The sequence below is a fragment of the Saccharomyces paradoxus genome, chromosome V (assembly GCF_002079055.1).
Source record: "Saccharomyces paradoxus chromosome V, complete sequence".
Taxonomy (NCBI): domain Eukaryota; kingdom Fungi; phylum Ascomycota; class Saccharomycetes; order Saccharomycetales; family Saccharomycetaceae; genus Saccharomyces; species Saccharomyces paradoxus.
Window position 1 is genome coordinate 90,351 of NC_047491.1, and position 13,093 is coordinate 103,443.

At 36.9% G+C, this 13,093-nt stretch overlaps 5 protein-coding genes and 1 non-coding gene across 6 annotated transcripts; 4 read left to right on the forward strand and 2 right to left on the reverse strand.

Moving 5' to 3' along the window:
• Positions 1–369: 369 nt before the first annotated feature.
• ECM10 (Hsp70 family ATPase ECM10) lies at positions 370–2,301 on the forward strand (the record flags this gene model as incomplete). The annotated part of the gene is made up of 1 exon (XM_033909893.1): positions 370–2,301. The coding sequence occupies one exon, from the start codon at positions 370–372 to the stop codon at positions 2,299–2,301; it is 1,932 nt and encodes a 643-aa protein (XP_033765784.1).
• Positions 2,302–2,578: 277 nt separating this feature from the next.
• Positions 2,579–3,517, reverse strand: BUD16 (putative pyridoxal kinase BUD16; the record flags this gene model as incomplete). The annotated part of the gene is made up of 1 exon (XM_033909894.1): positions 2,579–3,517. One exon carries the CDS (start codon positions 3,515–3,517, stop codon positions 2,579–2,581), a length of 939 nt encoding a protein of 312 aa, XP_033765785.1.
• A 2,980-nt stretch (positions 3,518–6,497) lies between these two features.
• On the forward strand, positions 6,498–6,569 carry SPAR_Etrna3M. Its single transcript has one exon. It is a non-coding gene; the product is annotated as a tRNA-Met (tRNA).
• Positions 6,570–6,972: 403 nt separating this feature from the next.
• On the forward strand, positions 6,973–7,455 carry VMA3 (H(+)-transporting V0 sector ATPase subunit c; the record flags this gene model as incomplete). The annotated part of the gene is made up of 1 exon (XM_033909895.1): positions 6,973–7,455. One exon carries the CDS (start codon positions 6,973–6,975, stop codon positions 7,453–7,455), a length of 483 nt encoding a protein of 160 aa, XP_033765786.1.
• Positions 7,456–8,148: 693 nt separating this feature from the next.
• SNU13 (RNA binding protein SNU13) lies at positions 8,149–8,529 on the forward strand (the record flags this gene model as incomplete). Its single annotated transcript, XM_033909896.1, has 1 exon — positions 8,149–8,529. The coding sequence occupies one exon, from the start codon at positions 8,149–8,151 to the stop codon at positions 8,527–8,529; it is 381 nt and encodes a 126-aa protein (XP_033765787.1).
• Positions 8,530–8,788: 259 nt separating this feature from the next.
• SPAR_E00450 (uncharacterized protein) lies at positions 8,789–12,358 on the reverse strand (the record flags this gene model as incomplete). The annotated part of the gene is made up of 1 exon (XM_033909897.1): positions 8,789–12,358. One exon carries the CDS (start codon positions 12,356–12,358, stop codon positions 8,789–8,791), a length of 3,570 nt encoding a protein of 1,189 aa, XP_033765788.1.
• Positions 12,359–13,093: the final 735 nt, after the last annotated feature.

Consider the following 13,093-nt stretch of genomic DNA (forward strand, 5'->3'; position numbering starts at 1 on the left):
TAAGTAATATCCGAGGAAACAGAACAACCAGGAGATTCTTTTGACCATCATCAGTATCAAGAATTTCGGGCTTGAATTACTTCCTTAGATTATTTTCTAATTGAATAAGTTTAGCACAGATACGGATTGACAGAGCCTTTGGTTTTCAATTTTTAATTTTTGCAAGGGAGATGCTAAGTTAAATAGCACCCTTTAAGGGTTGGATGTGGAACACCAAAAAAGGAACAAACTCATGAATCCCCAAAAATGATTATTTAAATCAATAATAGTAAACTTCAATCTGGCGATTAATAGCTGCCTAATCAAATTCTTTACCGAAGCCCATTTGCAACCATTCCAGTGGACGTAATAAACAAGCTACATTTTAACATGCCACTAGCATGGAAAGCTTTCGGAGCACATAACTTACTTCGTATCCTCACCCGCTTTCAGTCAACCAAAGTTCCAGATGCGGTTATCGGTATTGATTTAGGTACTACCAATTCTGCGGTGGCTATTATGGAAGGTAAAGTTCCAAGGATCATCGAAAACGCTGAAGGCTCAAGAACTACTCCCTCTGTAGTGGCTTTCACTAAAGATGGAGAGCGTTTGGTTGGTGAGCCAGCCAAACGTCAATCCATTATAAACTCAGAAAACACTTTATTTGCTACAAAGCGTTTAATCGGCCGGCGTTTCGAGGACGCTGAAGTTCAAAGAGATATTAATCAAGTTCCTTTCAAAATTGTCAAGCATTCTAATGGAGATGCCTGGGTAGAAGCCAGAAACCAAACATACTCTCCCGCCCAAATAGGGGGATTTATCCTAAATAAAATGAAGGAAACCGCTGAGTCTTATCTGGCAAAGAGCGTCAAAAATGCCGTTGTAACTGTCCCTGCCTACTTCAATGATGCCCAAAGACAAGCTACTAAGAACGCAGGACAAATTGTTGGGCTCAATGTGTTGCGTGTTGTCAATGAACCAACAGCCGCTGCCTTAGCTTATGGTCTAGATAAATCGGAGTCAAAAGTCATTGCCGTTTTCGACTTAGGAGGCGGTACTTTCGACATTTCCATTTTGGATATCGATAATGGTGTTTTTGAGGTCAAATCCACCAATGGTGACACCCATTTGGGTGGTGAAGATTTTGACATCTATTTGTTAAAAGAAATTGTTTCTCATTTCAAGGATGAAACCAGTATCGATTTGAATAATGACCGTATGGCTGTACAAAGAATAAGGGAAGCCGCTGAAAAGGCCAAAATTGAACTGTCTTCTACACTTTCGACAGAAATAAACTTGCCCTTCATAACTGCTGATGCTACAGGACCAAAACACATCAATATGCCTTTTTCAAGGGCTCAACTTGAGAATATAACCGCCCCATTGATTGATAGAACGGTTGATCCTGTCAAAAAAGCACTGAAGGATGCAAAACTTACTGCCTCAGATATATCAGACGTTTTATTAGTTGGTGGTATGTCAAGAATGCCTAAGGTTGCAGATACTGTGAAGAAATTATTTGGCAAGGATGCATCAAAAGCTGTTAACCCTGATGAAGCAGTCTCTCTAGGAGCTGCTATACAAGGTGCCGTCTTGTCTGGTGAAGTCACTGATGTTTTACTGTTGGACGTTACTCCTCTGTCATTAGGTATTGAAACTTTAGGAGGCGTTTTCACAAAATTGATTCCAAGAAACTCTACAATTCCTACCAAGAAATCTCAAATATTTTCAACAGCGGCATCAGGTCAAACAACGGTGGAAGTTAAAGTTTTCCAAGGTGAGAGGGAGTTAGTCAAGGATAACAAATTAATTGGTAATTTTACTCTTGCGGGCATTCCACCAGCTCCAAAAGGTATCCCACAAATTGAAGTCACTTTTGATATTGATGCCAACGGCATAATCAATGTTTCAGCAAAAGATCTTGCCAGTAACAAAGACTCTTCCATTACTGTTGCCGGAGCGTCAGGGCTATCAGATACGGAAATTGAACGTATGGTTAATGAAGCGGAAAAATACAAAAATGAGGATAAAGCTCGAAGGAATGCCATTGAGACTGCTAATAAAGCTGACCAGCTAGCCAATGATACGGAAAATTCCATTAGGGAATTCGAAGGGAAGTTAGATAAGACTGATTCTCAAAGACTAAAAGATCAAATATCATCTTTAAGGGAATTAGTTTCCCGGATCCAAGCTGGGGATGAAGTTAATGATGAGGATTTGGAAACAAAAATTGACAATTTGCAAACTTCATCAATGAAACTCTTTGAACAGTTATACAAGGATGGTAACAATTCTACAACTAATAGAGAGGATAATAAATAACACAATTATGAGAAAGATAATATTTTCGTTTAAAATTTCACAAATATTGCTTACATCGAAAGAGAATGCTTAAACCATATGTCCTTATAACGCTATGTATTCATTATTTTATAGTTTTTGTTAGCAAGAAAAGAGCGGCCTGAGATGAATGTCAGGTTAAACCAAAGGAAACTATGTGTAATGAATGTATGCATTTGAACATAAAAAACTATTCACTATTTTACAAATGTCAATATTAATTTCTCTTTGATGAAAAGTGTAACTCTATAAAGTTTTGTCACAACCTTGCGTAAATATAATCCGTTTGATGAACGTTGATTGTTTCATATAAATCTCTTGATTCAACAATACGCAATTCCATTTCCTTCATTTCCGAAGCGGAGCCCATTTTGGCTTTCGTTTTTTCTGAAGTATAGCTTCTAGTGATTTTCAAAACCTTTTGAATAACATTTAAAACATTATTGACTTGGTCTTCGAATTCCAATGTTGTTGTTGGGTTTGACAAGATTTTATACACTCGATCCAATAACAAAGCGGAAAACAAATCACCAACCCCAGTGAAATACGAATCAATAAACGGCACTCTGTAAACAATAGGTGTTTTACCCTCCATTGAAGCTACGCAATATATGAATTCTTGGTCGTCAAACATCTTACAGTCACAGGACGTGACAATAATCACTGGGATAGTACGATGTAATTTCTCTAACGCCTTCTTCAAATGTTCTTTAGTCTTGATTTTTTCCCCATAAAGTATCTCCAGCTCAAATTGATTCGGGGTTATTATATCAACCAGCTGTTTTGGAGACAAAGCCAGCTTTCTATATTCTGGTATAACATCCTCACTAACATATAATTGTCCCTCGTCACCCATAACAGGATCCATAAGCCATATGATTTCGGGATTTGCCTCCTTAAATTTAGCGTAGTACGTTCCCATACATCGAACAGAATTCTTATTGGGTAAGTAACCTGAAAGTAAAGCTTGGTAGTCTTGGGAAAAATTATCGAAAAGACCTGATAAGAGTTCCTTCAAATCTGTTTCCCTCGTTATAGTTCCAAACACTTTATCTAAACCATATCCGGTATGGTTGGAAAACTGGACACTGTTACAACAATCCACGTCCCAGCCTAGACATTGCAAAGGAAATGTTGCAGCCTTATTTCCCACATACCCATGTACAACATGAGACTGCGTTGCCAAGAGACGAGGCATTTTTTTCGTAGTTTTCAATAGCTACAGCAGACCAAACTCAGGAAAACTTGTTCGTCAGTGAACTCGATTCCTTCACCAACCATCAAATCTTCACAAACTAATTCGTTTTTTGATCGATAGCAAAGCAGTCATGATTACATCTTTTGCTTATTTTTGAAATATTTCAGTCATCGGACAATAGCGGAAATAGGATTCTCATATTTCCGTCTTTGATGCAAGAAAAGGTTCAAAGGCTCATGAACATAACTATTACGATGTTCAATTAGCTAAGAGGAAACCATCGCCATGTCGAAGGAAAAAAAAATCGTAAAATAAAATAGGCTTTGAACTATCCTCGTATTAAATGAAAGTTGGTGGGCTAGGATAGTAGATGATAGCGCATAAAAAAAAAGAAGCAAATATGAACAATTTCACACGAAATTCCCACTCTTTTACACGACATCCCTGTCTTTGATAAGAAAGGAAACTCAAAAATTCTCACAAAATTATTAACTGGCCAACCAATACGATGACCGGCAGATTCCACCTGGCCACTTATGAGGTCAACACAATGCATACGATTTTGCTCTGCCGACATAGTGCCGAGCCTAAAGCCTTCCACGTATATATGAGGCGATGAAATGGGCATACTTTTCTGTGTTTCGTTAACGTGGCACCTGGAACTTCACTCATTTAGGTTTAGATGTGGCAAAGCTAATTCCTGTACCATCACCACTACAGCCACTGTGGCAAGATTTGAAGTATGTGATACCATTCTTATTTATTATTGATCCTCCCTCTAATGTCAACAACATGGAGATAAAAATCCCTATTTTAGAAGATCGCATAAAATCTTGATATTGATAAACTATTATAGGCCATGTTCTAATCGAATCCTATTACTACCATAATTGTAGTTAATCCCAGGATAGTGCTAATTATACTTGAAATTCAGTCCCGATTTTTACTTTCCAGACCTAAATTAACTACTTTTTTCTACGTCGTGTGCAGTTGGTCTAACCTTGGTTGCTGTATATATTGTTATTTATATAAGTTGGTCACAAGAAATCGTTCATTAAGGTAAGGATGGGTTACTGATTGCATAGTGAATATCATTTTGTTCACTTTAGTTTGATTGCCAGGCGTAGACTTTGCAAATTGTTCAACAAGATTAAGCTCATCAAATAACGAAAATAATACAGCTATCAGGTGAAACAAGAGAAGCACTGTTAGGAGACAGATTTACTAACTTCATCCGTCGCCTTCCCTTTGTGTTTCCTTACTTTTTTTCTTCTCTTAAAGTTTCCTCCACTGTTAATTTTAACTACGTGTGTATCTTTAATAATAATGTCCTATCAGAAAGAACAATTTTCATAATCCTTACTTTTATTTTTTTTTTGCTTAAAATACATGTAACATAGATACTTAATTACCTGTTTTGAAAAGTCGCTCGATTGTCTATATAATATCGTCTAAGAAAGCTCACGCTTCACCAATTATTCGGGTAAAGAAAAAGAGCCGTTATTAGTCACCATTAATGTGTAGGTTACTGAAAACTTAATAAGGTCACATTAAAAGATGCATTCCCACTATTGTGTTCAGATATTTCCAAAAATAGGTAAAGTAAGACTCTTTTCAACTGTCAACTAATATAGTAACTATATCAAATCCAAATCAAAAAATGAAAATAATAACGAACCTTCTATTTTTTCTTGTAACGATCGTCGAGTTCGCGAGTGCTAGTACACCACTTCATGATGGTGTAAATGCGCCCTTATTACGTGATAACTCCACTCTAACTGATGTGCGTAATGTGTTAAGGTGCTTGCAAGTATCCGGTATGCCAAACAACACAGTGGTGGCGACTGATACTATTGAAACTCTCATCATTTTTAGCAATCGTACCGAAACTAACACTACCGCTATGAGAAAGATAGTATCGAACTGTTATCGTTATTACGCGTATGATCTTGGTTTTACTCACTACAAATACGACCATTTTCCTGATGAAATAAGTTACGTGACAACCCTTGACGATGCCATTCTCAACTATACGAACTTGCCTCACTTTGACAGTGCAAGAAGCTAGTGCCTGCCGACATCTTGGCCAATTGCAGTAAGTACGCAGTTTGCCACGTTATGTTCATGTCTGATTCCCATTTTTAAGTGAAGGCGATATTATTAAGATACAGAGTATAGGTATACTAGAAATTCTCCTCTAGAAATGGGAATCCGGAAAAGGGGATCGATAATTCTACATAACCGTATATTTATTTATTTCATTTCATACGTAATTATTCATTATCCTAATAGTGTTATTTCATCTTTCTTTTTACATGTTGTCATTCATTATCCTATTAAATTATCAATCCTTGCATTTCAGCTTCCACTAAATTTGATGACGGCTTCTCATCATTTTATGTCATTTTCTAACGCCGTATATAATAATATTTCGAGGACGATATCTAGTAGTTAGTGGATCACAGCCGATTTTTTGTGCTAGCAACACCCAAAAAAAGGTACCACCGTCCCAAGACGAATGTACACGTAGAAAGTGGTTGTATGGAAGATAAAAAAAAAGTCGTACCACCAAATGACTGACGTAGACCCGCAAGTCACCATAGAAGCTTTTATAAATATATTCGGGACGATGCCTTTGTCTAAAAAACGGGCGTTTTTGGAAACTTCAATTTAACGTTACAACCATGACAATGAGAGGAGGAAGATGTCATGATTGAAATTGCATTGGTACCTAAAACGGTAGCGACTGAGCCAATAGGGTCGATACAATTACTCATATGAGTAACTGTCAAATACACCTGAAATAAGCTAAGATGCACCATCATAAATGGGTCATTGCAATGGAGAAATATAGTGGTGTCTTGCAGAATACAGTGCGGAACATATCACAGAATGGAAAGAAAAGACTTGATACTTGAATCTGAAATTTCTCTATACTATTTATAAGTGACCTTTTAACCCAGAATATTCAAATTAGCTGAGCGCCGTGGCGCAGTGGAAGCGCGCAGGGCTCATAACCCTGATGTCCTCGGATCGAAACCGAGCGGCGCTAATTTTAATTTTTTGAATTCTCAACAATTCGATGAAACATTTACCATTTAGTCTATAGAGTTATAAGCTTTAACTTCAGCATGCAACTTAGGGGAAGTGAGGGAACTGAACTCTTTATCAGGAATGAAATCAAGGCCGTCCACGGCCTTGTTCACTTATAAAAAAATGTGATCGTACAAAGGTACATTACCCGGAAAAGAAACGCAATTAAAAAAAAAAAAAAAAAAAAACAGAAAAAGTGGTTAAGTGATTGACTGACCCTTGATAGTGTTGTACAATTATACACTCGTTCTGATTAAAAAACTTGTCATTAAAAAACTTTTTAAAAGAAAGAGAAGATTGTGTTTATTGCTTTTCTCAAAAAGACTAATCAATTAGAATAACAAAAGAAACATATACATATAATGACTGAATTGTGTCCTGTCTACGCCCCTTTCTTTGGTGCCATTGGTTGTGCCTCTGCAATTATCTTCACTTCATTAGGTGCTGCTTACGGTACTGCTAAGTCTGGTGTTGGTATCTGTGCCACCTGTGTGTTGAGACCAGACCTGTTATTCAAGAACATTGTTCCTGTTATTATGGCTGGTATCATTGCCATTTACGGTTTAGTTGTTTCCGTTTTGGTTTGTTATTCATTGGGCCAAAAGCAAGCTCTGTACACTGGTTTCATCCAATTGGGTGCCGGTCTATCAGTCGGTTTAAGTGGTCTAGCTGCTGGTTTCGCTATTGGTATTGTCGGTGATGCAGGTGTTAGAGGTTCCTCTCAACAACCAAGATTATTCGTCGGTATGATTTTGATTTTGATTTTTGCTGAAGTTTTGGGTCTATACGGTTTGATTGTTGCTTTGTTGTTGAACTCCAGAGCTACTCAAGATGTTGTCTGTTAAGGCAGCATCTGAATCACTAAAGCAGAAATAGAGAATACAAAAGAATCTTTTAGTGAGAAACTATGAAAAGTATCAAAAATTTTTCATCTTAAGATTGTTTATAGCCCCTATTTCTACTTCATATCCAAACTACCTCATTTCAAGCTTCCTTTTTATTAGTACCATTATTATTGTTTAAAAGAGTATTACACGCTAAATATGTATATCTTAATTTTTAATGTGTATAAAATAGAAAATTTGAATATCAAGGAGCAACATAGAGCATTATGCGTTTTTGAGCTACACAATAGGTTCGATGAGGCAACTATACCTGTACTCTTCATTGTGACCCAACCTTATCGACTTCTATTGTTAAAGTAAAACCATTGTATCGTTTCTTTTTCTTATCGGGTTTCTATCCGGGTAATACGTTCAGCATATAGAAAATTTTTTTCATTTCTTTTTTATTTTTCTTTTCATTTTTTCTTTTTCTCAGAAAATTTTTTTTCAATGCGAGAATGAGATGAGTTAGAAAATTTTTCACTTTAAAACTAATATCTTAGTTAATGATGCTTAAACCACTTAGTTTTAATCTCTATCCTCCGATCTTACTTTAAATCGTCATTCGAGCGAGCTTTCTATACCAGGACCATACTGATTATTGCAAGGAACTTGAATAAACCAGATTTTATACTATAAAAACCTATACTTAAAATGTCTGCCCCAAACCCAAAGGCTTTCCCATTAGCCGATGCTGCATTAACCCAACAAATCTTGGATGTCGTTCAACAAGCTGCTAACTTGAGACAATTGAAGAAAGGTGCCAACGAAGCTACCAAAACTTTGAACCGTGGTATTTCTGAATTCATCATTATGGCTGCTGACTGTGAACCTATTGAAATCCTATTGCATTTACCATTACTATGTGAAGATAAGAATGTTCCATACGTCTTTGTCCCATCTAGAGTTGCTTTGGGTAGAGCTTGTGGTGTTTCTAGACCAGTTATTGCTGCTTCTATTACCACTAACGATGCTTCTGCTATCAAGACCCAAATCTACGCTGTTAAGGACAAGATTGAAACTTTATTGATTTAAGTAGATTGGATTATATCTTTAAACATAATTTTTTGTATTATCTAAATATTATAAAAAAAGTCTTTTGCTTTCCACTAGTGCAGATGCCAACCATACTCTTTTTTTGGTCGTATGATATATGTCATATATTTATTGAAGTGCCTTACTCGAATGATGTAAATATACAAACATACGTAATCAACTGTGCAGGCATCAAGTTGCATATCAAAACAATGCAAAGTTTTTTCATGGAAACTATTAATCTAAAGGAATTGTGCTTTCACCTTTTTAGTTTTAAAGGATCAAAAAAATCTATGGTCTTATATGGTGGATGATCAATATGTCTTCTCTTCAAATTTCTAGCAAGCTCATCAAACCCGCTTTCATTTATTCCAGTCTCCTTACTCGCAGAATATCGTTTAGTAACGTTTCGCATGTTTGTTCCAGGCCTTCGGATAGCTCTTTCATGTTCAAGCTTGACCGTTTTGTAATTATGCAATGTTCTCATCCACAGTTCACCAATGAATTCCGATATAATATAAATTTGACCCTCTGTACCACAAAGTACAAATAAGGGTATAACACCCTCCAACCTTTGATCATTAAAACTTGGACATATTTGAAGGTTTTGAAATCCATCCGGGATGACCGCCAGTGAGATTATCTTATTAGGTAATCGAATTTTTAGGTATGGGATAGTCAACCCATCCTTGTCGGCTAATAATTTATCAGAATCCTCATATATTGTCAGCGTATTATCAGCACCAATGATGGCAACATAAGATCTATTGGAATATTTCAACTTAGTACATGAAAGGCCTGATAATCGATCTAATGGGTAGTTCTTACCACTTGCCAAATAATCGTTCTCACATCCTGTTGGCTCTTTGAAAATCGTTTTAGTCGCTACTTGCGTTATGCTTCCGAATTCCTTAAAACTCAAGTAAGAACGTTCAGTGTGCTCTGATGGATGTTCTATGGATGTCCTAATTGGAAGGTGGGTTCTCACAAAACCTCTCAAAGGCTCAAATTGAACCAGATAATCGCCACTCATATATATTGGAAGCCCCATATGGTTAACCGATGCAAGTGTTGGGAAAGAATAGGCTTCGAGAATTTCCGAGCCCTCCTTGAGTATGTTTATTTTATATGCTGCTATGCCACTACCGCCAGAAAATAAAACCATATTGCACTCATAGTATATAAGAACCGAGCATATACAATCTTCGAGATAATTTGCATACAACTGGATAATGCTATTATTTCTGATTTCAAACAGCCAGAATTTTGTACGTTTATCATCAATTCCTAAACACACGATAAACTTATTACCGTAGAAGGGCCCCAGTGATGAGTAAATCGAATCTTGGTCTGGCCACAATGGCTTCACAACCGCATGTGAATACTTTTCATTCGAAAAACTAAATGTGGAAATTGTCTTCATTAAAACGTAATCGAATAGCATCAACTTGTATTGCCTACTATTGGTATCGACTAAGCACGCCACAGCCTGGCTGAGGTTATTTGGAATAGTATAGAGCTGTACAGGAACGCTGGGGAGGTCAAGCATATAATTCTCTAATTGCGGTTTTAATGGAACCATCTGTTTAGTGAAATATTCACGGTGAAACGTTTTACTAAAGTCAAAGATGCTTATTCGAGATTCATCATCTAGAATACAAAGAGAGAACAGCACCTTACCAGGAAGAATTCTCATTCGTCTTGGAACCAAGCCCAACTGTACGTAACCGTAAGACATGTTTTGCAGATTTAGTAGAATTATTTCTTTGTCGTTGTAAAGGAAAACTAAAGGCAAAGTAGGAATTGTATCCAGTAGTTCTAATTTCTGATCGAGTGACGAGTGCATCTCTAAAACCACTCTCAAAAAGTTGGATTCTGATTTGTAGACTCTTACACAGCCAACATACGATGATGCAATGATGTAAATTGAGTCGTCTTCATGGTTTTTACCGACCCAGGATTCCTTTATCAATTGATCATAGGCTATAAAAGAATAATCTGGATGAGATGTAGCCACTTTCTTTTGGCTGTCATCCCATACTGAAATCCTGCCCTCTGAGTAAACGGCAAAAAGATATTTCTCGTTGCCATCCGAGAAACAACTAACAATACTTTCTTTGGAATCGAGCCCTTGGAAAAAAAAATCTTTTATTTTACGTAGAGAATCGGATTTTGCCTCAAATGTTGAAATCCTGACCCCAGAGTTCTGTATGGGATAACAGAACATTGTCGAGGAGTTGTGATCCGACAGCATGATATCAAACTGCCTAATTTCTCCAGTAGAACCATCCATATCGGCTTTCAAAAATTTTCCCGTCCTAGTAACGAGTATATTGCAGTCATATAGTTCATCCATTAACAATATTCCGTTTCTATAAACCAATCCCCCTGATTCATATGCAAATTTGTCACCGCCATTAATCACTAGGTCTGTAACCCAAAAATCAGTTACATTCTCTAAAAGCACTTTAGTAGAAGTGACTAACTTAAAGAGATTTTTGTTATATACCAAAAATTTCTTTTCTAGAAACCCTTTTTTCGAGTTAAAACTTCCACACAAAAGCAATGAATCGATATCTGTTCCTTTGTTCCTAATAACTTGTGATGCAAGATAGACTCTGTTTGTATAAACCGGACCTCCTTTCACCTTGTGTAATTTAGAACCTCGGTGATTTCTCGATATAAAATTTATGCCATTTATTCTTGTTAGCGTTATATACTTCTCACCTGGAAGCTGCAAAATAATATCGCATAGATCATGTTTAGGAAGCTTAAACACTTTTCCTTTTGACCACTGTAGATCTTCCTGGGCGTGGTTTTCTTTTAATGACCCTGTATGTATTTTGGTAGTATACCTATTAGCGTACGCGTCAAAAATTGTCAAGAAAATGACTGTTTTTTCGTATATCACATTATAAGAGTCTCTTAGAAATTTGTAGTTCTCCGCATTTGGGAGGCCTTTGTTTTTAAAAAAAGCTCCCCTTTTGAGTCCTCTTGTTTCTATTTTTAATATTTGAGTGTAGGTGTTGGTCAAAACTATGATGGTGTGGCCGCAAATAACTTCCATATAACAAAATTCATCATCAGATATTGGTAAAAGATTGTATTGGCGGTATTCATATAAATCAAACTTCCTATCTTCATGATTTCCAGAAGAATGATACTCCTTTAGAAGTAAGTTTTCACTATAGTCACTCTTAAGTAGGCAAAAAAAATAGGCGTCTGATTTACCTGCGTGTGTGATGTCACCAAGCAAATCCTCTCTGCTGATAAAATGAAAAGAGATGATTTCTTCGCCATCGGTAGCATAAAATTTTTGAACTAACCCGTTTTTAAAGTTGAAGGAGTAAATCGTCGCACCGAACGTACGCAAACTACTATCATAGGACATGTTATTATTGCAAGTATATAAAATACCATCCAGAGAAGCATTTAACCAGCTAGAAACTGACGAAGAAATGGTATCCAGTTTTGGAGCCACATTAGAATTGTAGATGATTTCAAATTTGTTGTTTTCATATTTAAATCCCTTTATGGAACCGTCATTGAACATGAGCAGGTGACAGAAGAAAGCTGACTTGAACTTCGGTATGGTTGTATAGTTAACAATGAAAGGTCCATCTAAGGCGAATTCAACTTTCGCTTTCAATTCATTGGACGTCCCAGTATATAATCCATAGCTGAAACATAAATAATAGCTTCCTTCGTGATGAAGACAAGATACCAGCTTTTCAGCCTCATCTTTCGATTTGTGGGATGTTATGCACAAAGGTAAAAAGGACGCATTGCTCTCCGATTGTTTACTGCCCGTTTCATCTTGCCTTGCCATTTTACGTAAAAATGACTAGTGCAATATGCAATGCGCTAACGTTAACTGTATAACACAGTATATTTTGCATTCTCCCTTATGCTAAGTTGCGATCGGGACATCCGTTTTTCAAATATGTATTTCTTTCCGCTGTAGGCGCTTAAACAAGCGCGTTCAATATGAAAGCAAATATGACGAGTAGCCCTTGGAGAGGATGTGCAGAAATAGAAAAAAGCGTACTATTTATATCAAATACCCGGGGCAGCATCACACCGCCTCCCCAGTTGTATCCATTTTTCCTCTAAAATTTAGTAAACTGGGAAAAAAAACCTTACATAAAAGGATGATCAATGGGTTGCACTAGTCAAAGTCGAAAAAATTCGTGTATGCTGTATATTCCTATCCCATCCATATTAACCTGAGCTGGCTTGAAGTACCGACCCTTTCTTTCACCGCCTGGTAGACCAAATTCCATCGTCAATTGAGAAGCAAACTGCTATCACAAGATATATCCAGATTGCCGACAAAGACAAGGTAGTCATACAATGATAACTATGAATACAGCAGAAGGAGCTTATTCTGTCTCATGCATCCTTCCTGCAGGTGTCGAAAACTGACTAATAAGTTCATGTAGCCTGGGCGGCTATTTGTGCGCTATATAACATGCTTGATGGAGTACGTCCTGCTGACCCTCAGTGTGGTAACTTCAGAAATTGAAGTAACTAGCCTTTCATAATTCGAGCTTTCCTGTCATCT